Here is a 27,572-nt window from a genome sequence, read left to right as displayed (position 1 = left end):
CCAGAGTACATTATTTTTATATTATATGTTAAAGGCACCTTCTGGAGCCATGTATGTACATGGTGCCCCCAGGAGTGGGAGGGCAGGAGGCCCTGGTTTTGGCAGGGCAATAGTCTATATATGCTAACTTACATTGCAGAGTTCACGAGTGTTTCAAAACTGGATACACATATTTGAGTGTGTGTGTAGGTATATTTCAATTTTTTAAGAATCTTTGTGTATACATATGCATGTGTATATTCATCAACAGAATTATTTAAAGTCGTGAAAACTGTAGAATTTTTCTCTTTCTTTGCTACTAGAGATAACTCCTAGTTAAGAAGCTACGTAAAATTTACAAAAACTTTATACAACTATTTATTATTTATGCATTTACCAAATTTGGATTTGCTTTTCTGATACCGTTTATTTTCATATTTTACAAAGTGCTTATTTTAAATCATTTTATAGCTTCATGTTAATAGTAGACAAAATGCTAGCCTTTACTAGTTTTGTTATAAAAACATAAAAGAAACTTGTTAAAGTAAAGTTGGAAAATGCAGAGCTTCATGCAAACAGGAAGGGTGGACGTAACTAAAATAAACTAAGCAAAAAGCTAAAAGCAAAAGAAATAAAGAAAAGAAAGAACCTTATGCATTTCTCCATGAAGATCTCCTACCTCTTCTCTAGTGTCTATGGCAGAGCCAGGGGTGGTGGCAGCAGTGCTTACTGTGGTACTAGGGGCAGTGCCTGATGAAGTCACTGAATCTATCTCTCCTGCTACATCGTTGATTTCCCGAGCAATGAGAGCAAGATCTTGGCTGATCCTGGCAATAATTTTAGAAAAGAAGTTTAATACTTTCAAATAACAGGTCTAGAAACAATCATTTTGATAGAATCAGTTACATAAGTTGTATATTTACTTAAAGATCTGTACTCAAAATTTAAGATTTTTTTGGACATGCTATTAACTATTTGATACTCAAAGTCTTAAACTTTAATTCCAAATATTAATAAAACTAAATTGCACGTCATCTACAAGTTGTCACTTTGAAAAATACATGTTAAATACCTGAAGTAGTGATATATCTTTTAAAAATACACTGTTAATGTTAATGACTATACAGGAGTTCTTAAACTTGGGGGTAGTGAACAGAATTCAAGGAGTCCATGAACTTGAATGAGAAAAGCAATTACAACTTTATTTTCACTACTCTCCTAACTGAAACTTAGCATTTCTTTCAATTATAAATACAAGCAAAAAACAACAGTGGTATTAGCAATACTGCTGATTTTTTGTCAGCAAAAGTAATCACATTATAGTTGCTACAAGTACCTCAAAACACTTAGTCATCACTATTTCAAAATTACTGCAGTTCATTAAACCCACAGCCATAACATTCCATTTAGTATGTTAACAGAGAACCATATATTACTATATACCTTTAAAAATATTTTGATAACTGTATTTCAATATAATTGCATTTCTTTGTCATTCTAAGTATTTTACGTTTATGCATTTAGAAACATTCTTCTGAGAAGGGCTCCCTAAGCTTCCCCAGATGGCCCAAGGGGTGTACGGTACCAAGGTGAGGAACTGTGACATAGCGTGGCACTTTACACCATATACCATACTTCACAGTATACAATTTATGTCATTTGAGGGTCACAAGATAGAGGCAGAGCTTGTGAGGTAGAACCCATCGGATTATGAATAAAGACACATTTTAGGAGAAAATTACTGGCTTGCTCATGACCATACAACTTAGAAGTAGCTAAGACAGGGCCAGATTCCAGGTTTAGAGCTTATTTCCATAAAGCCATTTATTTGTATTTTTAGCTACATGGATTGAAAAATTAAATAATTGTTATTGGTGATAACTGAACATTTTCTAAGTTATGCATCCCCTGTACATGCTCTCTATTTGGCTACTTCCACAGGGAAAGTTTTGGAATGACAATATTTGTAAAGTACCTGTTTTAAGATTCCCAACTCTAAAATCCAAAGCACAAAGTAACAGTTTTTTAACTTATATAAAATGTGAGCTTGAAAGACTTTCAAGGAATGCAGTAATTGCATAAAAACTTAACTACAGATTTAAAAAGAAAAGCTATGTTGAAGCTATGGCCCAACAGAAGCAGTCTGTGGTCAATTCCTTTTTATTTACCAAAAAATATTTACTGATCTGGCCACTGTGGTAGGCCCTAAGGGCTGCAATGGTGAATAAGCAGACAGGGTCCTTGGCTTCAGAAGCTTAGAATTATATTTTCAAAGAATCAAAACCAATACTTACCATTATATTACAATCAAAACCATTATAAAGAAGCTTTATATTCACCAACTCTAATTCTTACAACCACCTGGTAAGAGAGGTATTAATCAGCTTGTTTTGCAGATGAGGAAAATCAGCCTCAGGAGAGGTTATGCAACTAATTTTTCGGTTAAGGTCACAAACAGTAAGTGGTGTAACCAGATCTTTCTATACGTCACGCTATATCTCATATTACCATTCCACATCTAATTTTTAAAAACTTGTTAACTGTTGATGTAACTCTTTTGAGAATGGGTGTAAACTGTTTCCTTAGATACAATATTCCACTCTTGTAATTTCCTAAAATAAATGAACTAGGATGAGAAACAGAATAACCCAGTTTAATGAGATAAGAAATAGACAACTTTTACTTATCTATCTATTTTATTTTTAAAGTTTTTTATGCAGACATTTGTACGATGAAGCTTCTGATATTTGCAGAAAGCAGTAATGAATTAATTAAAAAAACCCCACAAACAACAGCAATGTCAACATGTTATACAGTAAAACCTGTACTACAATGAACTCTTAATGTATATACCTCATATACTGTTCAGTTAGTAGGCATCCGAAAAGCTTTCTTTTAATTTACAAGTATGTTGCGTATATACCAGCTGTTTCTTTGCATGGCAATTCCTATCTTAAAGCTGACTCAATAATACAGACAATTAATTTAAATCTGCATTGCTTAAAAATCTTAGCACCTACTAAAACCAGTATTAGGAATTCTAAAAGACATATAAAATTATCAAGGAAAAAAAAGCCAAAGTTATGAATATCTTCAGAAATAACAGTTTTATGACTCAACATAGAGTATGGATCTATTCATATGGTTTTTCAATCTAGGCTTACAAATTAATTCTGTAATACTTCTAGATTACAGTTATTAGACTATTTTACAATAATGTAGTTCTTTATATCTCTTGTATTCTGTGTTCTTTCTTTGATCTCCAAGTTTATAACCCCTGTTCTTATTCTCAATCTCCACCTCTATAAATCTGCTGAAGGAGGAAATTCTAAAATGAACAGACCTTTTATTTGGAGTTTTGCTTCCATCTGCTTGCTTTGCAATATCAATAAAAACTCAAGCCTTCTAATTAGAAAAATGGATAATTTTCACATTTTATTTTATTACAAAATATGGATAGGAAAACAGTCCTTAAGGAAGGAAATATAGTTTCAGGGTTAAGTTCTATAACATCTGTGTAATTTTGTCTACCTTAGGGTCAGAACCAATAATCCAATTTCAAAAATTTTGTAGAAATGAATATGCATTATTTGTAAAAAGGTGGGGTAATGAGGACATACTTTATGAAGTTTATGATTTTCTCAGGTGAACTATCTCAGTAATGTCCCCTTTCTTATTTAAATCAATTAAAGGCTATTTTTCACTGAAGGGTTAAAAACAGGGGAAAATATATTAATAATACGCTTTGGGTATACTGGAAGTTTAAAATGTTGAAAATGAGAGTGAGTCCTTGTGAAATGCATGTCCTATTAAACATGCAATATTTGCAAGTGTGACCTAATAACCATGATAGAAACAAACTATCAGGCTTTATTGATTTAAATTACCAACATTAACAGTCTTTTAGGTTTTAAATTAACTGAAAAGGAAAATATCTGCTTTATCTTTTTAATAGCATATTAAGTTTCAAAAGTTTTTATATGTAAGTAGAGCTTCAAAGGATATATATATAAACCATGAGGATGAGACTGCCTTTGATATTACTGGAAAAAAGGAAGTGATGAGCTACTGAAGAAGTATACTAGCTTTAGAATCCTAACATTGAAGTGAATGATAACAAATCAAACCTCTTGTTACTTTAACACTGGATAAGAGATTATAACTATAACTTTACTTAGCTTTTAAGAAATAATTTAGTCTACTTTTTAAATGACAGGAGTGATAAAAATATAAAATTAGTTTTAGGAGAGACATTAAGGGTCATTCCAGAAAATCTTATGTTGAATCTGACTTCATAATAAAGAATCAAAGAAGCCTAGCTCTCAAGAGGCATAAAGATTAACTCATATACTTGACCTAGCTAAAGACTATAGGGAAGGTTCACAAAAGTTTCCTACTGATAAGGAAGATCTTATTCTTCTTTTGGTGGAAACTCTCAGTTATATTTATTATATGTTGATGGAATTTTGATGCAATATTACAAAAAACCTTAATGAAAGAATTATGGCAATCCACATCTATTGTGGGCATTTAATGAAAGCACGGAGAATTGGGAGAAATAGGTAACCTGAGCCACAAAAGACTGGCTTAGGTTGGGAGAGTAATGGATTGAAATTGGAAGCTCTTCAGGGTAGCCAAAGCAATTTAACGGCTAGCCCAAATAGAGGAATAAAGTATGTAGAATATATTTCTGGCCATCAAAGGGGGTAGGGATTTAATTATATATTTTTTTAAAAAGTTACCTCCCATTTTCTTCAATGAAACTAAGTTTAAATGTGAGCTTAGCACCACAGATACGTTATATTTACTTAAGTGTAGTCTTTAAACTTATGAATATGCTTCAAATAAACTGAGCAAGTCATGAAGAGGTAATGGTAAGAAGATAACTTAGAAGGTCTTAGCACACTCTTGGCCATCAATAAACAGTTCCTAAATAAATGAGAAAAATTAAAGAAACAACCACCACCACACCACCCCATGCCATCTCCACCAGACACAAAGTCTGCAAGTTAAAAGAAGATGGTGTGAAGTCACCTGACAGGAAAATACTGCCCTTATTCAATGAGCAAGATTTGAGATAGCCAAAGTACATGCAAAGAGGTAGTATAAGGTACCCTCAGGTCAGAGAATATGATGAAGGCATAATATCTAGGAAATGCTGAAAAACTATAAGAAACTGAAGAATAACTGTCAGTTGACAGTTATTCTGGGCAAATGTTTTGTTCCTACCCTTGCTATTTGGATCTGGCCTAGCCCAACAGAACAAACAGACAGAGGCTGGACCTGGACTTCAGCTATTGTGAACCAATGAAGCTTAAAACTGACTGAACAGATGTACTTTATTCTTTGATAACGTAAATTTTATCTCTATGGTGTTTTCTCCGAAATAAAAAATACTTTAGTATTATTAAAGCTCACTTCCACACATACCCCCAAATATAGTATATCTTTTAACTGTATTGCCATTAAAAGAATTTTTTAACTAAAATAGATTGCTATGTATAGATGTTTCATTACATTACTTTATAGATTATAAGGAACCTCATACCACTTAATCCTGGCCACTAAATTAAACTGACTCTTACCAAAAAAATAAAACAAAAAAGCTTTTAGTAATGTATTAAAATTACAAGTATTTGGTTTTTCATCGTTAAGATTACCATACATTTGTAATTTTAATTGCAAATATTATTTAGGCTTGAAAAATATAAACCATAGTTCTATTCTAAAATTTTTAAAAATGTATTTGATAGGTATTCTTATTTGAATTTCACTAATAAAAGTATTATATGTAAAAGACTTAGTAATAATAAAAGCTTTTTCCCTCTTGACATGAAGTGTCAGATGACTTTACTTTGGAGGCTATCAAATCAGGGAGTAGGACTCATTAGGTGGGTGTTCTGTGATACATTTATTTAACAATCATTTCAATATTTAAAAAAAAAACAGACCACTTATATATCAGCGTTATTATTCTCAGGTAAAAAAGAACATTTTAAAATAATGTTTGGATTGAAAATGTGAACAAAACCTTGGCTGAGATTCTTAGGTTTCCTATTTGTATAGGGTAAGCCTAACAGAATATTTTATAAATTATAAGAATATAGCATTGATTCTGAAACTCCAATTACATCTGGAGTCATACAGAAAACGGAAAGCTCACAATTAAGTTCTAAATATAATCATATTTGAGTATACACACACACCACACTGTTTTCTCTGCACTCCACTTAAATATAACATTTATTGCTAGCTTACTATATGTCAAGCACTATATGTCAAGCACATGCATCAGTCTGTCAACTCTCTCAAGTTGGCACTACTGTTACGTCCATTTTATGCATGAGATCACTAGAGCACAGTTACTTAACTTGTCAAGGGTCATACAGACCTTGTGGGTAGAGCTGGGTTTCAATCTAGAAGGCCTGATCCCAGAGTCCACGATTCTGATCATTCAGGTATACTGCATCCTTATAATTTAGGTTATACCTCTGAGTTCGACAGTATTCTAGGTTCACTCACCATTTCCTGGCAACATCATCTATGACCACAGCTTCAAGTATTTTCTCTTTGACTTCCAAAACGATGATTCTAGCTCTCATCAGCTTCCTATGTTGCAGAGCCACACGCTTTCACATGGCTGTTCCTTAAGTACCTTAAAGTCAGTATGTCCAAAACGAAGCTTGTCTTCCTTCCTGTCTTTTGTCTTCCTTATTCTTACTAATATCCATTTGAACAACCATGGAGTCATGCTGGCAATCATCAAACGCTGTCAGCTGTTACACGTCCATATCTCCACTTGTACCCTCACTAACACTGTCTTGTCTCAGGTCTTCAATATGTTGCACATTAACTTCTAGAATAGATTACTAGTTTATCTCTAGGCTCTCTTCTCTCTCAAACAATTCTACAAAATGCCCTTCAGAGTTACCTTCTTTTAATATAGATCTTAAGTTACCTTCCTTTTCAAAAATCTTAAAGTTTCAACATATATAAAATAATATGCACACTTCGTAGCTGGCATTCAAAGTCTCCTATTATTTAGCTGGCTCTGTATTATCTTCAATTTGGTCATCCAATAACTATACACCTTTACATCTTATACTTGGACAAACTTCCTATTTTTTAAAACCTCTTCTGTCACTCTGCCTGTATCAACTGCACACAACACTTTTGCTTCTTTCCTCTGACTCTGAACTGAGGACATCCATGTCTAAGTCATCTTTACAGTTCACTCACGCTAAACACTACATTCTGCTCATAGGAGTTGCTCAGGAATTCTTTGTTGAGTGGACGGGGATTACACGCATATACACAATATATATAAAGTACTTATGCATACAAAAACTTGATCCAAAATAAAACTGCAGAGGTGTAAAGGTGCAAGAGGATCTCACCTTTGCAAATAATACCTTCAATCAACATTAGGATAAAATATCATATTGCCTTTATGATTTAATCCTCTCCTATAACATATCTATAATGAACTGGTTGTTAAACCTTAAAGTAAAATATTGTTAACTAGAACTCTCTCCTAAAAAATTTAATGTTACAGTGGAATGTGTAATAATGAATCTAAAACACTGAAATATCGTTAAGTGCATTGTGATCCAAATGAGAATTATATAATCTTCCAGTATAATTTTTAGGTTAAATGTATTATATTTGATAATCTGTAAAGGTGGTATTATAGCTTTGTTTACCCTAAAATTCATAAAGGTATAATCTAAGAAATTCCCAAGGGAAGCAAATCTGTATCTGTGTTATAATGGAGAAACTGGGAAAAGCATTATCGAAAGCACATGTATCGGGGGTACCTGGAAAAAAGTTTCCTCTTCAAATTGAAAGACTAAATATATTTTGCTTATATTCTTTATATTCCAGATGGAATTTTTGTGCTTTAAGTTTAAACGAAGGTAAATAATTACTATGTACGGACTTACAAAGTAAGTTTAGTAATATAGTTCTAAAATCTAAGCAAATAGAATATAACAAAGCAGAAAACATTTTGTAATAAATTAAAATCACTATTGTGCTTTTCAAATAAAAATATCTTTACCTATTACTCTTAAAAGTATTGCTCCAGGGCTTCCCTGGTGGCGCAGTGGTTGGGAGTCCTCCTGCTGATGCAGGGGACACGGGCTCGTGCCCCGGTCCGGGAAGATCCCACATGCTGCGGAGCGGCTGGGCCCGTGAGCCATGGCCGCTGAGCCTGCGCGTTCGGAGCCTGTGCTCCGCAACGGGAGAGGCCACAACAGCGAGAGGCCCGCGAACAGCAAAAAAAAAAAAAAAAAAAGTATTGCTCCAGCATGTGAGTTTTCTTAAGTGAAAGTGGTAGCTAATTTAAAGAAATAAAGCTATGTATTTCTCCATTCTATTTAGTATGTGATTCATAGTTATTTGAAAATAAATTTCCTCATATTAAGCAAACTTATCAGCGTCTTACAGGAACATTAAATATCAACATTAACTTTCTTTCCTTGCATACTTCCTATCCTCCCTCCGCCTTTTTAAATTTCTTAATAAACAAAAAGAACTTTCTCTTGCTTTGAGATGTATGGCTGAAAAATATACCTTGAAAAATTAAATCCCAATAGCAAGTTTTATTAGCATAATGCTACTAAGAAACTGGAGGAAAAAGGCATGAAATCATTAGAGGTTAAATAGCCTAGCTTTAGAGTACTACTATAGATAATAAAATATACATAGACAAGGGTAATAAAACGCACATACTAACAAAATAAAAGTGAAAATATAACAGACAGTTCTTATTCACTTTCCCCTTTGTATCATAATTCTTTTCTGTTTAGGGGCAGGGAAGTGGGTTTGGCCCAGAAGAAGGTTATTAGTGCTCTAGTTTGGGGCAGAGAGCTTGAGACGCAAAGCCTCCTAAGAAAAAGCAGAACACTCTAGTTCCCTCAGGTACCCATTGAGCTCACGTGGTGAGACTTCTGCATGGGAAGGAGAAAAATGAGACAAGAGCAAGGCCTGCTGTTGCCAGCTGTGCCCACAAGAAAAAATGTAGTGTCAAGATTCTCTCACTAACAGTTTTGTGAGCCCATGATAATTCATGGATCCCAAAGCACATATATGCCTGTACTGTAATCAGAACTGGTTTACAATGCTTCAATAATTATTGTCATTTATACGGCCAAAAAACAACATTTAAGCAGCGTAATGAGATTAGAAGGGCATGTTCTTTAAGAACTAAAGGCAATCACAAGTGAATAGTCATTAAAGACAAAAAAACCAAAAAACCTAAACATTAAACTAATGAGCCAGAAAAAAACAATTCACAGAAGTCCACAGAGTAAAGAAAACAAAAGATGAACATCATAAAAGTTTTTTTAAAAAGCATTTATGAATTATTATAAATAAATTCTTTAATAAATGTTGTCAAGTATAAAACTTGAAGATTAGGGTCTTAAACTAAAGGCAGAAATAATTTTAGCATGTACACAGTGAAAATGTTTAGGTAACATGTGGCATACTGCAGTAAAATTTAATACCTTACAAACTTAAAAAACCCTTAACTACTATAGCATTTATTTGAGTAGAGCCTCTCTTTAATGTTCAACTACAATGCTATCAATTAAAAATCACATCCGCAGCATGAATTTTACTTTTTATTATGTAATCTTCAGGTTATTATAAATACATTTATTTAACATCCAAAATAATATTTTCATTTGATTATTAAAGGATTGTACTGACTGTATCTAATGAACTCACCGAAGTGTGAGTAATAATCTGACTAACTCTAATTCTCCCCAGAGAACATTAGCAACATCTCTAACAAGTACACTATTACCTCTTTGGAAGGTAAAAGGAAAGTAATCAAAAATTTAGCTGCACAATTCTCAATTATGTAGAGCTGATACTGACTACCTTTCAAAAATTATATTAATTCATCTGTATCTCTACTAGAAATAAGAAAAGGTGGTTTACCAAAATAAATTAATTCTACAATATGTAAGTAGCACTCACATTAAAAATACCATATGAAAAAAAAAAAGGATAGACAGTAATACTACCAACAAAACTAAGTTATCTGTGGATAACAGATAGTTATCTGTGGATAACAGATAGTTATCTGTGGATTTCATTCCTTGGACTATTAGTACAAACCAAGTAAAAGCTAAACTTGTTATCAAGTTGAAACAATTTTAACTCTTAGAGATAACCCATTAAAACCAACCTGGCTATTTCTTCTCGATGAGCAGTCCAATCTCGGATGTAGTCTTCCTGTTCTTTTATCCGGTGTTTGAATGAAGAACTAGTAGGCATTGCGGACCCAGAGCTCTGCAATCGAGTCGTTTTCAGGGCTGGAGAAGTACGTAGACGGGTATGTTTAGGGGAATTACGGTTTGATCCAAATTCATCTTCTGAGGTGGAAGCATAATCAGTAGGAAAGCGCCTCCATCTTGCATTTACTAAATTAGTTTAATTATTAAAAAAAGAATTATTATGTTATCTTTTAAAAGAGGTAAAATAAAATTCATGATTTCAAAAACACCATGAGAGCACACACAGCACAATTTTCAATAACTGATGTACACATACCTCACAAAAACCATAAGTCTACTATTCCTTAAAGATAGAAACATTATACTTTGGTGAATTAAAAACAATGAGGAATTAAGAACAATAGAAAGATCACATTTTCTGTAGCATGGTGAATAAACATTCAGATGAAAAATTCACTAATGACAAACAACTAAGCAAGCTCTATTCATAAATGTTTAACTCGGGTACTATTTAATTGCAAATATTTCTCATTTAAGTGACGATATGGATTTTTTTAAATGATAGCAACAACAACAACAAAAATAAAAATAAAGGAAAAGATTTCCTCATGCCACATGGACTTTCAACATGGAGATGGTAAAAACCCTCTTTTCCCAACATACAAATATGCATAATTCCTGCTGTGGAAATTATGCCTTATGGCAGGAAAAAAAAACATTACCTCTGTCATTCAACATCCTGTTATGCTATGATTGGAAAAAATCTTTTTACACGGTAAAAACACAACAAAGCATCTTTAGTACAACTGCTGCTTTGACACTGAAAGCATATGGTGAAAGCAGACAACGGCAATAAAACCTACAAGCTATTCTCACAACCACTGACACTTATGGCACAGAAGATACTGACGATAGTCACATTAAAGAAAGTGGTAATCACTTTCTTATTTAAGGTTAGTAAAGATTTAAAAAATGGTTTTGCTGACACATTTGAAAATCAGAAGACAAATTAATGCAGACAGATCACTACTACTGTTAATAAAAGAATCAAACATAAAGTGTAAAAAACAGGAAGATAACAGCTAATTCATGGTAAACTTCAAAAGGGCAGGAAGTATGCCTATCTAAGCCACTAACGTGTATCTAGCACTTAGCAGAGTGTCTGGCTAACAAATGTTTAATAAATACTTTTGAATAAATGAATTAATTCCTAGATACTGACCATTTCCTTTTCTCAAATTAGAAAAAACTAGTAAAAAGCATGAGATGTTTTTGGTGGCTCAAATGATAAAACCTTGGCTCCTGCCTAAAGTTCCAACTGTTATTAATATTAGAAGAGTTTTCTTTCTCTCTCTCTCTTTTAAAACAGAAACTGACTCTAGGCTGTGTAGGTTTGTGAAGTCTAGAATTCCTTCATACTACTCCACTAGAATTTTATGCCTTTCCTGCCTTTTCCTCCCCTAACTACATTTTTGACTGGGGCTCTGTAAGGCTGAGTTGGCTCTCAAACAAAATTGATACACACTACCCCCAGAACTGCTTTAAGAACAGAGAAAAAGAAATCTGTAATCAGGACTACATCATAAGTCAGAGCCTACCCATTTGCCTGGATTCAAACTTCTATTTGACAGAATGAAGATAGGCAGAAACTTTACGGCTTTCTGTAAAAGTGTATGCAAATACATATATGGAACTCCAGGTAATTAATCATAGAGTGTTTTGAAGGGGGTAATAAATATAATTTCTGATTTTAACATTATAATTCATTAACATAAATATTACTTTTACCATGGTGGAAATTTACTCATTTCTAGACATCTGAAAACTCCTTAAGTTGAACTGACCCTGAGACGTGAAAACAATTTTAGGAAAAGTTAAGGAACAAGAACAAAGAAGTTTTTTCAAAAAATAGAAATATGGCAAGGCAATTAGATATATGGTAAACAAATCTGTACTTTTTAATAAAGGCATTTCATTAAATGCTAAATGCTCTTTATTTTGCTATCCTAGAATATGATTCATAAAAGGAAGTTCATAAATAAAAAAACATCATTTGTTAGATTAAAGTTCCTGATTTTTGATGTGGAAACTATGTAACCATACCTAAAACTGAAAATTGGAGAGAAGACAAAACCAATAACAAAGAGTTTTAATAAACTGCAGAACATATGAAAACATAAGCAGGTATTATAGAACTCAGGTAGTTAATGTAGAGAAAATTTAGAGAGAATGGCATCAACGGCTGATAGATTTTATGAGTGGCAGAGCGCATGAAAGCAGAATGAGAAAGTGAGAACCAAGTGCTAAATGTCAGGTGACAATATATAAGGTGAGCCACATGAGAATTTAATTTTAACAGTCTAAAGTCTTGAGGTGAGAGAATCATTACATTTTGGAGAAAAGAATAAAAGAGAAAATTCTTTTTCAAATGAAATTCATAAACTTTCCACCTATTTTTATAGGTCTATCTAGAATCCAGTAAGAATACTGAAGCTTCTAATAATAACTTGTAAAGGGGGACAGGCAATATGGGGGCCCGGTGGGAGGCACAAACTATTGGGTATAAGATGGGCTCAAGGATGTATTATTATACAACATGGGGAATATAGCCAATGTTTTGTAATAACTGTAAATGAAAAGTAACCTTTAAAATTATATAAAAAATTAAAAAATAATAGAAGGAAGGAAGGGAGGGAGGGAGGGAGGGAGGGAGGAATGAAGGAAAATAACAAGAAAAGCAACCAAAAGAACAAAGCATATATTAAAACCTGAAAGGTAACATATTTAGGTGTGTTCTCCTGAAATTGAGAGATAAAATAAGTAGGACATAGCAGAAAATGAAAATATGATTAATAAGTCTTCAAACAATTAAAGGTTATGTTTACCAATGGAAAGCATACCGTACATGGTGTGCTATGAAGCAAAGCTCGAGTTAACCTCTGGACAAAACCTGGCTTGTGTAACAGCAACGTGTAGAACTGAGAAGTGAAATGATGACTACTGGTGAAAAAGGGACTGAGAAAGGGAGTTTAAAGCCAGGACCTCTGACCTGTTATTTGTCGAAGAACTTCTCTCAATACCTTTGCGTTCTTAACCTTTGCTTCCAAACTGTAGCATCAATACATTTTATCTGAAGAAAAATCCCTATAATCTGCTAGCTATTGCAGAGCAAACTTCAAGTAAAAATGTTTTTAACTTTCCCCAGTGCCTTCTTATTTCATAGAATTTTAGAATAAAATGACCTTAGACATTAGATAGTCCAAATTCTTGAATTTATAGATAAAAATCAGGCCCAGAAAGGTCTTGCATTGCTTAAATCAAAGTTTAAGCCAGGTCTACGGACTCCCAGAGTGCAAAATTCATTCCAAGTGCTTTACAAAAAATAAGTATTTTATATTTAAAAAAACCCAAACATTTTAAGTTAGACTAATTAAAAAAAAAAGACAGGGCTTCCCTGGTGCTGCAGTGGTTGAGAGTCCGCCTGCTGATGCAGGGGACAGGGGTTCGTGCCCCGGTCCGGGAAGATCCCACGTGCCGCAGAGCGGCTAGGCCCGTGAGCCATGGCTGCTGAGCCTGTGCATCCGGAGCCTGTGCTCCGCAACGGGAGACGCCACAACAGTGAGAGGCCCGCATACCGCAAAAAAAAAAAAAAAAAAATACATCCTAGACTTCTCACAGAATGACTGTTTTTGTGATATTTTTTTACCAGTGCTGAAAATTTTTTTTAGTTTTTTCTTGAATTTCATCCTGTTTAGGTAAAATCATTTAGAGAATCAAATGTAATTTTATATCATTAGGCTTATTTCATACATTGGTACTAATAAGGCATTTCAGATAAATCCTTAAATTGGAAATTTGTATTGAAGGTATCTGAAATGCCAATCTCTAAGAAGCTTCTTGGGTTGATGAAGTGCTAGAAAGCACATATAATAAAATGAGAAAAAGTTCTAAGATGGGCTTAATTAATTTTGTAGCTAACCTGAAAATTATTTTAGTTACATTAGTTAAAAAGACTTATTTTAGTTATAAAACTATGCAACACTCCCTCTTGTGGAAGTAATAAACTACTACATTCACTAAGAAAACATACTATCTATGATGTATAAATAATTTAAAAAGGGAAAAAGAGTTATTAGGATCATTTATCTGTGACTGTTTTGATTTCTTTTACTGTTAACCAAAACTCTGTTGACATCAAAACACATCCACATCTACAGATGTAACAAATACATTTCAGAAAACAAACATTGCATCTTCATACTTGTATCAGAATATTTTTGTGGGAAGTTAAGCCACAAACACGTTTTACATGTATATTTATAAGCAAGTAGCAATGAGACCATTTGAGGGAAAAAATCCCTGACAGTGTTCTGTATTGGTCTTTGACCTGAGAAAAAATAACTCAAGCCATGCATGTCCAACTTTTAACTCCTACCATCTATACATTTTGAGGATTAGAATAAAAGTGGGAAAGCAAATGGTCTAAAAAAATTCTAAGGATGTTAACATGATTTTTAAAATTTTTAGAATGTGTACTTAAAACATAATGAAAACCAACTGCTTTATTTTGATAATTCAGGGTGCTAAATTTTAAATGTATCGTATGAAAATAAATCTGGATATTTTAATATAACTTCATACTGAAGGATCATTGTAGAAATTTTCGTGGTGTGGGGGGAACTGAACTCCTAAAAACAAATTACATCAGAATTAAAGAAGCATAAAAGAAACCTTACTCCTAATTTTGCTAAATCCGAGATTTCCATGCTTCTATTTTTATCACATATATTTCTTTGAAAAGCTTTTTTTTAACATAGGTTAAAATACAGAATTTGAAGCTTTATAGAATTGTTTTTACATATGACAATTTGGACATCACAGGCTCTAAGTTCAGACATTTCTAAGACCTTTGAAGTTTACAGTGTGAATAGCAACACTGACAAGTATGGTTTCACATTCTTTTAAACCATATTTCAAAAGCTATGAATTTTTATTTTCTTTTTCCATTCAAGATTTATAATTATATTAAGTAGAAGTATCATAATATCAAAGATACCTCAATTAGGAAAATCAAAAAAGTATGTTTGTTTTAATTTTTACTACCTACCACATGTAACTATTTTAGTATGTTACCCTGACTGAAAGACCCTGGTCATTGTCCTAGATAGGATATAAAACTGTAAATGGGCATCTTGAGAGAATCTGAATATATAATCCTGGATCACAATGTGGCTTCACGCTCAATAAGGTGGAAAAGAGAACATGAACTTGGTAAAACATCATAATTACAAAGATTATGGTGAACAATACCAAAATCTTTATACTGTATATTGGCCTTATATATATTCATGATAATCAATAGAGTCCAGCTGTCCTCTGGAAGCTTGCACACAAGTAGAGACTATTTCTCAGAGCTAGACTGGCTGTGGTCGAAAAAGCAATAGGTTGGGAATTAAAAGCTTTGGATTCTCAACCTGTTCTTGCTATATATATCTATGTGACCAGGTCAGGTTATTCCATCTCTTGGCCTTAGTTCCCTAAACTGAATAACCCTTTGAACTATAAAATTCCATGACTCTAATTATTTAATATACTGCTAGTAAGTATGGAGAAGGCCAAGATCACACACCTCAGTTTGCCCTAGGAAATTTCATTAAGCAATTCAGGTACTTTTTGGACACAGAAAGATGTTTATGAAGTTCTGCGTTCAAAGAAGCAGAAAACAAAATATATCTTTAAAGATATATATATATATATATATGGCATCGTATAGCTGTTTCTTAGACTTGCTGAAGTAATCATATTTGGTTTGCATCTCAAATAAGCCCCTCTGGTAAACACTGAGGAATAAAATCAGATCACTCATGTGTTAGAGCTAGATAACTAGTACCGAAGGAAGAGTTACCAAGAGTTTCATGCTACTTGGTAACATACAACTTATGTCACAGCTTATGTTAAGACAGGAGAATACTTAAACATTTTTATGAACTTAAATAGACATGAGGTGAAGAGACAAGCAATGTGGCAGAAGAAATCTGCTAAGAGTACACACCATAGAATGCAGCACAAAGGAACTGTGAACTGAAGAAGCAGAGCCACATGGAACAACAGATAACAACACTGGGGAAACATAAATCAAGTGAGAGCACTTTTAAAATACTTGGCAACAAACCCATGAACCACCAACCAAAGCCTGAAGCATAGAGACAAGGAGGACAACAGTAATAAGGGAAATGTCACCTATTCTTTTGGAATTCAAGACTGTATGCTATCTATCTTCAGCTTACACCCATGATGATCATCACCACCTCACCCACAGACCAGGAGAGAGATGGAGTGTGAATGGAGTGGAGAAAAGCAGCAGTGAGGAGGAGAGAGGAGGAACAAAAAATGAAAAAAATAACACTTGCAAAGTACCACTAGTTTTGGGTCTTGTAGGCTATATCGTGATAGAAGTCAAAATTAAAAAAAAAAAAAAAGATTGCACACCAACTTTCCCTTTACTCTTCACTCAAGACTTAGGGCTCACTTAGATGACTGATGGAAATGAATCTTCAAGTCTTTTAACAGCTGGTTTCCCCTCAACTGTCCGTTTCAGCCACACCCACATATGAAGCTGATTATAAAGTAATGAGACCATGTTTACAGGACACACACCAATATCTGTCTTAGTACTCTTTGATCACATATGTATTCTCACTGGCTATGGCTTTGAATATGAAGTATATAAACAGACAAATATGCCAGAAGCAGTTAATTCTGGTGGGGAGAAAGTAGCTTTTGTAATTATTACAATCAATGACAGCTAATTACTGTCACTAGTTAAACGATATAACGGCACCTTATGAGATAATGCTCAAAACCAGTTAAATTTCTATAGCCCAGTTTCGCCCACGTGCTTAGTGACTGTCTCTCAAATCCATCTTCTTTCACTGCAATAAATTAAGGATCAGTTTTCATCTGCCCCAACCATAAACAGATTTAACTTAAAAAAATACAAGATGTTTCAAAATAAATAGGAAAAAAGGATAAAACTGATTATTTCATTTAGCTCTGAAAGGGGTAAATAAAGGGTATACTGCTTTTCTTCAGACTCTTAGAATTATGTGAAGATGTTTAAAAGTTAAACATGTTTTTAGAAACACAATATTAATTTTTATTAATTTCTATTGTATAAACTAGATAATAATTCCTAATCTAACTTTGACACACAAATCCAGATACCTCACCAACTAGACAATTAAAATTCCAAATCGGTTCAATATACTTCTAATTTTGAAATCACTATTTTGTACCAGGACATTAATTGGAAGTGTGTATAATTTCTGAATTTTCCATTTACTAAGCTAAATAAAGTAATTTTTATAGGAACAAACCCCTCTACAGCATGACCTTTCTGCTGAAAATTTTGGGAATCAACACTAATATTTAATTTTTTTAAAAAGGAGTCCCAAAACATAAAAGAAATATGCTAATATTATAAAAAGTCTGGATCCAATTTACCTGAAGGAGAGCCATGTGTTGAGGTCATACTTTTGACCTTGGAGTCAGATAGTCGAGAGATACTGTTAGCTCTAATTCTAGGAGAAAATTTATCTGAAGGTACTAATCTGGCTCCACTTCTAATGATGGCTTCTGCGGTCCGTGAAGAGGCACTGCTTCTAGAGATTGTTGCTTCAGAGTCACTGCGAGCTGATAATGAGCCAAGCCTTGTTCTACGAGGCTGAGCTAACAAATCAATCCTAGAAATGTTACGCCTTCCTGTGGGAGGTTTCGACGTCGAACTTGTTGTGGACACTTCAGAAGCCACAGATGCTTTGTCAGCATCGGCGAGTTCACTGTCTGAAGCTTCACCAAGTCGGGCTCTGCGCAAGAGGGAAGTCCTGGTGGGTCGTGGCCTTGGGAGAGTGGTTGATTTACTGGATGAACCAGGTGCTCCAGGAGAAGTCTTGGATTTAGTTACTTTACTTCCTTCCAGTTTGGAACGTGCATGCTCATCCGTTGAGGTAAGTGGAGTCCTTCCATGAGATTTACAAGAGTAAGTTTCCTGATCAGATGACATAACATCAGAGATGGCTGAATGAGGTACACTAGAGGTTTGGTCATCATCTGTTAAATCTACTGAAGGCTGCCTTATTCTCCCACTGGACTGCACAAATTTACGACCCTCTGCCCTAGAACCTACATCTGTGGAACGACTTTTTGTTTTCTTTTCAATTTTCTCCCTAGCACCTGAAGATGATGACTTTGTAACGTCTTTGGAAGGAGAACCTGTGGAACACCTATCTTTATAGAGACTAGTGAAACTCTTTCGCTTTTGGGTTGGCTTTCTTTCAGTCTCTCCAGTAACCAGACTGATTGTACTAGCTGTGTCCACATCAGATTCCGGTGAAATGGAGTTGTCTCTGTTATAACTGGGAGTATCTGGGCCTTCATCAGTTTTATTATCTTCACGCAGCTTAGCTTCTAGAAAAGCCATTACTGCTTCTGTGTCTTTTAGAATAAGGGTTGTGTCCAAACTAGAATCAGTATCCATAGAATCACTTCTTTCTCGTATTCTGCTGGCAGTTGTTAATGCTAAAGAGGATGTAGATGAAGCCTGTTTATTTATATGGGGAATAAGTTCTATGGGTATGTTGGGGCTAGGTTTTTCTATAGTGAAGCTTCCTTGCCGCACTAATGACTTGGAGGATTCCTTCTTGTCTCCTCCTTTTGAAGTCTGACTTTTCAGAATTTCCTCAGCTTTTCTTCGCTTACCCTCATTTTGTATCACTCTTTCTCCTTTGCTTGTAGAAAGTCCTGGAATTTTTTCTTGAGGTTGTGACTCCTGTTTGAAAGGTTCCTCCCTACATCTATCTATCTGACCTGAAATATTTTTTGAAGAAGATAATTTAGTAGGTGTCCACTGTGCCTGTTCCTTTTGTTCTTGTTGCTGGATTTTAGCTAATGTTTGCTTTACAAAAGAAGCTTCCTTATCATTTTCACTTTTCTCCTTCCCAGAATAAGAGCTGCCTAAGTGAAGCAGGGCTTTATTATCTCCACCACTTTTAAGAGTCTCACCATTTACTGCCCTGTTCATTTTACTCAGGGCTCTCTCAGCATCCTGTTTATCTTTCTGGTATACCTGTGTAGGTGCTTCTTTCTCCTGAAGTTCCGTGTCTTGCTTTTCTCCTATCTCTGACCTCTGGGCTATAACCTTTGTTCTGGAGCTCTCAAGAGACTTTTCTTCGTTTGGAAGCTGGGGAAGGGTTCGTCTCTTTCTCTCTCCCTGACTAGCCAAGGAAGTTGCTGAGCCAGTACTTCTCACTGAAAGGCCAGATTCACTGATATCTGTATCTATAAAATAAAACAACAAATAAGGAACTTATTGGGGCAAACGAGTATCATATTACCTTAGATTCTGAAGAAATGGCTTAAGTATAAAGTAAAACTTTGAATAAATAAGCCAACATTGTGACAGTGTAGTTTAAAAAGAAAATACAATGCCAAAATGCACAAATAGGTAGATTACTAATAGGAGAGTCAAGAAAGCAAATTGTATGAGATGAAAATCAGGGTCATCTGATCTTAAACCTACATCTGTTGCTCTCTTTTTTCTCTTAATGTGTCTTATGGCAGAGAAGTTTACTGTGTTCATTCTTGCTTTTGTGACTTGTCCCATCTGTGAAGTTTCACTCACAAAAAATGGACTCTACGTAGGGTACACAGAATTGCAAAAATAATGACTAGTAAACACTGTTTATTTGTTATACTTTGAATTACATAGTAAAGAATAATAACATACCTGGTTTTTAATAAGCATTATTATCTACTGAAATAATGACAAGTTTGGATTTCCTAAGTAAAATAGAAAATGTAGAATTTTAACAAGTTTTTCTAAAAAAAAATTCAAAGCTCATTAAAAGATTTTTAAAAATTGTAAGAACGGAAAAAGGTGACAGGACCTGCCATAATTTTACAAACTGAGGTATTTTAAAATTATGATCTTCTGGTATATTAAAGCCTCAAACTGAGAAGCCAATGAGAAAATATATAACTTTGATGTTTCCATGTGAGAGACTTTGAGAATACTACTTAAGGAGGACTTTCCTGACTGCTTATAAATGGAATGTATTTCTGAGAAAAGGGATCTTTTTAGGGAAATATAAATTAACATATAAAGCATTTAAATCTTTCGGGGATAAGTGGGAAAAAGAAACTAGATATAGCTTCTATGGGTCTTTTCTTCCCTTTATAATTCTAAAATTTTAGCATTTAAATTTCATAGCAATACTATGGTTTTAATGTAGGAAAACTGATGTAACTTCAATTCAGCAATTAATCATGTTATTTGTTATGTCTTATCTCCTTAGTGCTACTTGAAGCACTAAACTGTAATAGCTATTTTATCAGTTTGTATTTTTCTAGGATTTCTCACACTGTCCTGGCTCCTAACACACACTCAATGAATATTTGACGAGAACATTTTAGATTACAAGTAGATTTATCAGCTTATCTAAGTAAGTCCATTTAGAACATGAAACAGAAATGAAATAATGAAGGCCAAGTACTATTAATTTTTATAACAAGTATAAAATTTTGCTTTCCACAGCTAATAATAATTTTATAATGATTCTTTTGTAAATTTGCCTAGCCTCTCTGTTTTGTTTCCCAAACAGTAATCAGTTTATGTGAACCAAGCTGCAAATTACTCTGTCTTTCCAAAGGTTTTTGGTAATATTAAAAATTACTTCTAGCTTCTATGATAAATTATATAGCTTTTCTAGTACACTGATGTGTACCTTGCTCAAATACTTGCTGACTAATGTTTACAAAATTCCTAAACAGATTTCTGGGTGCCACAAGTCAAAGACAAAACAAATTTCTATTTCCATTTCCAATAATACAACTAATAATACAGGTAAAAAGCCACATACAAATTCTCCTTGAGAGTTTTATTTTTAATTAAGAACGTAATTAACTGAATCTAATAACAAAATCATAAGAGGCATATAATTTTGTGTTTTTTTAAAGAAACTTTATATTTCAGTTCACAGAAATATAATAAAAAGGTAATAAAAATCATATTACATAGGTTTGCAAATGATGTATTAAGTAAATTAAATACATATTAAGTAAATTCTTTTTCATTGAACCTATGGCATAAAGTGGCATTTAAATATTTGTTGTGTTAATGAATGGGATAGTTTGGAACTGTGTTAGTCTTATTTTTAAATTTTCATTTATATATATGTTGTATATATATAAATTTGTGTGAGTATGTATATATATGCTTCATCTACAAATTATCTCTTTATCTTCAGTTAGGGTTATATTTTGATGATATCTGCATTTTTATTGAAAATAAAATCTATATACAGTATGAGCATGAGACTATGTGAATATGTTTATTTAGGTTTAATTTATGTCTTACTATATAGATTTGGCTTATAGTATTTTAAAAATTGATGTATGATTCACAAAAAAAAAGAAAGAAGGAAAGAAAATACCATTCTCTAAAGAAACAGGTACAGACAACTCCATTATCCTTTCTTCTTGATCATGCCTTGTATGATTGGCAGCCAAACTAGCCCACTGTGAAACCCAACGCTTGTTTCCAGATGAAGATGTGCCTTCCTAAAGGAGAGAAATAAGAGAATGCAATGACCTAGTCTGGTCAAATCCGATTCTCGTGTTCAGAGAATTCCATTTAGTCATTAAATTCCATTTAACCTATCATACAAAGCAATATTTAAACTTCACATTGATATATTATCATGTACTAAATTTCCTCATATATAAATTGAAGATTTTCTAGGCTCCTCTTTTAACTACAACATTATTACTGTGAATGTACTATAATATTCTGTACTTATTAAGTACTAACAATGGTACTAAAATAAACTCTTAGAGCTTAAAAATTTACTGCTACTAAATAAACTCAGGTGTACTACAATAGCTTTGTGGCTACCACAGTGAAGTTAATTCTACTCCATTCTACAGAACAGAGAGTTTAAAGACCTATTTCTAAGTTGTTCTCCAGCCCTCTAAATGTTTCCATGAATCAGATTGGTTCCAGAGTCTCAAAGAGTATTAAATCTCCCAGGTCATGTCTTCAGGGATTTCAAAAACAAATGCAAAGCTTTAGGCTTCTTTCTACGGCACTTTAGTACTTCCAGAAGAAGACAGAAATGACTCAACCTTTAAGGATTTTTGTATAACTAGTCTGAACCTAGACCTGCCCCTGGCTACATCTGTCCTTAAGGCAAGTACTTAGTCAACTGTGAAATCGAATTTAATTCATGATAGGCTTCCACAGACTTATGGATGTATACTGGTAATTCTTAAGACTAGGTCAATCTAGGCATTTAATATGGAAGATCTAGGAGTATAGAAAAAATGTTTCCTCACTGAAAGTTTAAGCCAATGCTTAGTATTGAACCTGTAATGACAACTAAGGAATGGAAAGCTCTGACCAAATTTTATTCTGAATTGTTCAAAACAATATTAAAAGTGTCAAATGACAGGCTAGAAACTGATAAATATTTCATACAGACTATGTACTATACGATTTCAAGAATAATAGATTAAAATAGTAAGTTGTACACATAGTGACATACATACAGTGAAGCCTAAGGGTACCAAAATCTGCTGAATCTTTGAATTTCCTCCAAGGTTTCATGGGGGCTGCTCACAGTTCTGAGACTGAAGGAAGTACCAGTACAAATCATGCTAGGAATACCCACAACAGGGTGGGTTTCAAAGACACACATTTATGTAGACTCATTCGTGCAGATTGTTCTAATGGCTTGTTTAGGTGACTCCTTCAAAGGCAGGTACATACTCAGGCTATATATAAATTTACTTGGCATGGGCTGAGGGGACAGAGAGGAGAAGAGGAAGTCCTACAAGTTCACAATCACCAGCACCCTTTCTAGATTAATCAGAATACTAAAACATTGCTTCAAGTAAGCATCACTCGCTTTCAATAATTACGCATCTCGTAAAACAGAAATCAAAATAAAAATTCTCTAAGATGAAGGAGGAAAAAAGAATACTAAAATATAGTAACTGTTTTGACAGTTTTCAGGAAATAGCAGGCCATAAAGGAAAAATTTTTACATTAATAAGCAAAAATATATGTGTATTTAGTTGTCTATAAAGAATAGTTACATTTCACACAAATACAATACCTCATTTATATTTTATTTTATTTCTATCTTAAGGTTTTATTTATATTCAACATTTATTTACTACTTGTATATTTTAAATTAACTCATTTCCTGAAAGGCAATATATGAATAAGAGAATGAGTTAAGAAATCAAGTCTCCTTGAGGTTCAAATTCTGGCTCTACAAGGTACTAGTTTTAAGACACTGACCAAATTAATTTCTACATACTTCAGTTTCATTATTTGTAAAATGGTACGCAGAAAGCGTCCACTGAATGTTAGATCTTGTTAGTTGAATAAATTATAATTAATTAATAATTCTCAGTTATATACTTTTTTAACACTTCTTTCCGACATATCAGTGTAGAATGAAATTCTAATATTTCTGTTAAGGGAATAAACATTTGTTGACTGCATAAATCTCAGACAATTACGATGCTGGGTACTTTCCAGGCTTCATATCCTTCCCTGTAAATAGGTGTTATCAAAAATGCCCTTTGTATAGATGAGAAAACTGAAGATGAGAGAGGGGAAATGACTGACTCAAAGGTATTCTGTTAAATGTGGCAGTTCTGGGATTTGCACTCAGGTCCTAGAAGCTCTACTATACTATACTGACTCCAAAACTGCCTTAACCAAGCCACCCTTAATTAATTTCACATTATTCTAGTTACATCCTGGGCTGCACTACAAGGGCACTTATTTAGGTTTATAAGTTATATATATCAGGCACTACCATACACATGTTTCCTGGCATGACAGATCTTTCCATTCCAAATACATGACCTCCTAGAAAGTATATGCAGTGTATATTTTTTTGCCTTATTTCATAATGTCAATTAGTGAGCATATAGCTCATTAATTGCTTACTGAAATTTAACATTTTCACTCACTGACAAAAGCATATTAATTTAAAGTATTTTACAAGAGGATATATCAATTGTTTATAATAATATACAGTTGACCCTTGAACAAAGGTGGGGGGGTGGGGGGAATAAGGGCTCCAGCCCTCTATGTAGTCAAAAATCCATGTATAACTTTGCAGTTGGCCCTCTGTGTCCATGGTCCCCAATCCGTGGATTCAACCAACCATGGATCATGTACTACCATAGTATGTACCTAGTGAAAAAAAATCTGTGTGTGAGTGGAGCTGCGCAGTTCAAACCCGTGTTGTTCAAGGGTCAGCTGTAATTACAAATGATAAAAGTTTATATTTTGTGCGTGTAAAAAATATGAGAAAGATGTGTATACCTCTGAGCTGTGAAATCCAGGTGTACTCAGTGGTTTTCTTTCTTCCATTACTACTGCAGCAGAATTGAGAGCCCAATCTTTTACCAGATCTTTATGTTTTTCTTTGATAACAGGCCTATTATAATCTTGATTGTCATCTACTCCAAATACCTAGGAGGAGAAAATTACTTTATAAATGAAAAGTCTGAGTACCAGATTAATATGTGAGTATTATCAGTAACTTCAGAGGCAAATAATATTTCAAGTTAATTTCATAGGTAACTTCAATAATGAGGGAAACTTGTTTAATGATAGGGTAACATCCAATAGGAGTAATAGCTGGAGACAAAAACAGGGCAGTGACAGCTTATGTAAATGTCCTTTTTAAACATTTAGCAAAATGTACTATTTGATAATAAGTAAGAGATATTCAGGATATTACATTTGCTTTGTTAAAAGATGTTAATAATATTAAGCATTACAATAATGCCAAGAGTTAGGAAAGAGTACCACACCACTTCAGCTTGTTTTCAGCTTGTCTCTTTGCTGTTATTTATTTATTTATTTTTTGCGGTACGCAGGCCTCTCACTGTTGTGGCCTCTCCCGTTGCGGAGCACAGGCTCTGGACGCGCAGGCTCAACGGTCATGGCTCACCGGCCCAGCCGCTCCGCAGCATGTGGGATCTTCCTGGACTGGGGCAGGACCTGTGTCCCCTGCATTGGCAGGCGGACTCTCAACCACTGCGCCACGAGGGAGGCCCTCTTTGCTGTTATTTTTGAGGAGCATGTTGGAAGCTTAAAGGTATGGCTGATTTTATCTGTTCCTTCCCTAACAGATGCTTAACATTTACATATATGAGTTAAATTTATACATATAGCTTTCTAAGGTCATAAGTAACAGATTTAAACATATGATCTTTGTATAGAATATACCATAATTCTCAAACTTTGTATAGAATATAACATAATTTTTTAAACTTAAAGGCCTTTGTCTGAAATGCAGATTCCTGAGTCTGTTCACACAGATCAGCATTTTCAATAAGAAGGCTGTCTATGGTCAACACTTCTGAAATATTCTAAACACAGAGACCAACAACCAATCATGTGCCTTTAAGGGCAGTTACCTGAGTCTTACTCATTTATTGGCACATAATAGCCCCTGAATAGACTGGGAAAAGGTTATAACTAAATAAACGTTAACATTCTGTTTTACTATTAAGCCTACTTTGTTCCCAGTGCTTATTATTTACAGGTAATAGCTGTGGCTCTAATTATCACAATAAAGAATAATAATGTGTTTCAATTAGCACTTTGTAGAAAGGATCTTTAGAACATAACCAAAGAGCCTTCATTTTCCACCAAAAAGGGAAAAACCCTTAGGTTAAACTGTTTTCCAGAAACCTTTTTAATGATATAGTATACCTAGCTGATAAATTCTGAAGTCCACATTTAGTAAAGCAGATACCAAATTTTCAAATTCACTAAACTTGGAAATGTTACCACTAGATGGCATTACTTAATATTTAATTCAAATATAACTGTATAGTTTTCAGGAATTACAACTTAATATTCTGTTGAACCACTCAATATTTTAAATTATCTTTGCTTTAAGAGCAAATTGTGTATTATTAACTTTAAATCAAATATAAATTTTAATAATATATGGAAGCACAGTGTACAGAAGGAAAAAAACAAACCTGCTTCATTTTGCTAAACAGCAGAATTAGTAAGTTTAACAAGAACAGCAATAAAACCTGCGAAGTATACCTTTCCATGTGCTCTGCCTTCAACCCCACTTATAAAGAAAGAAATTAGAAGTACTAAGTTATCTGACTAACTTAAAATAAAATTTAAAAATTATTTCTAACTCAAGTCACTGAACTCCACATTTACTGAAGTTTATTTCCTTATTTGTATAATTACTAGAAAAAAATTTATAGTTCAAGTTTGGGAGTAAAAGACAAAAATAACCATATGTGATTACTTGCATGTTGTGTATCTCTGGCATGTTAATTTACAAATTACCTTCAGTTAATTTCTGATTTGATATTTAATTCTAATAATGGACTTCCAAAACTTGATTTCCTCAAATATCTAAGCACCAGCAGTTTCAAATATATTAAATCTCTCCAAATCGCTTCTGACACTATTTTGAAATAATAACAAAAGACCCACACACAGATAACTAATGTTTTTAGGGAAGGGGACTGAAGTAGTACAGAAAGAGTACTCAGATGACTTCCTACAGATTCCTCTTAAAACATTAGAGATAGCTGTGCATATATATCTGTCAGAGAAGTAGCAATTTATTTTCCAAGCAAGTGAAAGGGCCTGAAGTACTGCTGTATGAGCAAAGAAGCCTTCAAAGTTCATACCCGTATTTTTGATAGTGTTTTGAAAAATTAGTAATAGTTATAACTAGCTCAGCTTGAAATCCAAACTGTCATTTTTGTGTCTAGGTACAAAAAATCCACAACTTTCGTGTGAAAACAAAGACAGAAACAGCTATGCTGTCTATGTACTTTGAAGCTATAATACATACTTTCCATACCTAAAAAAGTACATATAATCTGACATGCAATATAATGCTTAAACAGAACTTAAGAGCTCCTCAAAGCAGACACCAAGTTTACTAGATTTTCTCATCTTTTCATTCTAGATTTTGTCCCTAGGTGATTCCACCCATATCCAAGGCATCACTTAAATCACCAACTGTAGACAGCTGCTCACCTATCTGTACTTTCTCCTCCTAGATGGCTCAAGGGTATTTCAAATACAGTATACTAACCCAGGCTCATGAATCTCTTCTCTTCCCCACTCTGACCAGGGCTCAATTAAACCCCCAAACCTGATAGAGTACAAAATCAGGTGTTCCTCACTCAACTAGGAACTTTTTTAGGCTAGAAGTCTAAACTGAGGAAGGGAGACATCAGGTATCTGTCCAACTTTTATGCTTCCACTTTAAG

The 27,572-nt window shown here is 33.8% G+C and overlaps 1 protein-coding gene across 12 annotated transcripts in view; it reads right to left on the bottom strand.

Annotated features, from left to right (window-relative positions):
- Nucleotides 1-27,572, bottom strand: part of CEP170 (centrosomal protein 170) — a 146,420-nt gene that overhangs the window by 13,669 nt on the left and 105,179 nt on the right. For 7 of the 12 annotated variants that reach the window (XM_089918833.1, XM_089918753.1, XM_089919100.1 and 4 more), the window contains 5 exons: nucleotides 24,628-24,777; nucleotides 21,716-21,842; nucleotides 17,730-19,562; nucleotides 10,178-10,412; nucleotides 629-806 (listed from right to left, as the gene is read on the bottom strand). In XM_089918833.1, coding sequence (XP_089774959.1) covers nucleotides 629-806; nucleotides 10,178-10,412; nucleotides 17,730-19,562; nucleotides 21,716-21,842; nucleotides 24,628-24,777 — 2,523 coding nt within the window. The remainder of the gene's footprint in view (nucleotides 1-628; nucleotides 807-10,177; nucleotides 10,413-17,729; nucleotides 19,563-21,715; nucleotides 21,843-24,627; nucleotides 24,778-27,572) is intronic. The other 5 variants (XM_089919075.1, XM_089919275.1, XM_089918962.1 and 2 more) reach the window with 3 other exon arrangements.

This window comes from Delphinapterus leucas, chromosome 1 (assembly GCF_059928025.1).
Source record: "Delphinapterus leucas isolate spDelLeu-1000000601 "Yukka" chromosome 1, BTC_Dleu_Yukka2, whole genome shotgun sequence".
NCBI lineage: Eukaryota > Metazoa > Chordata > Mammalia > Artiodactyla > Monodontidae > Delphinapterus > Delphinapterus leucas.
Note: the sequence above shows the minus strand (reverse complement) of the source record. Positions and strands in the feature narration are given on the sequence as shown.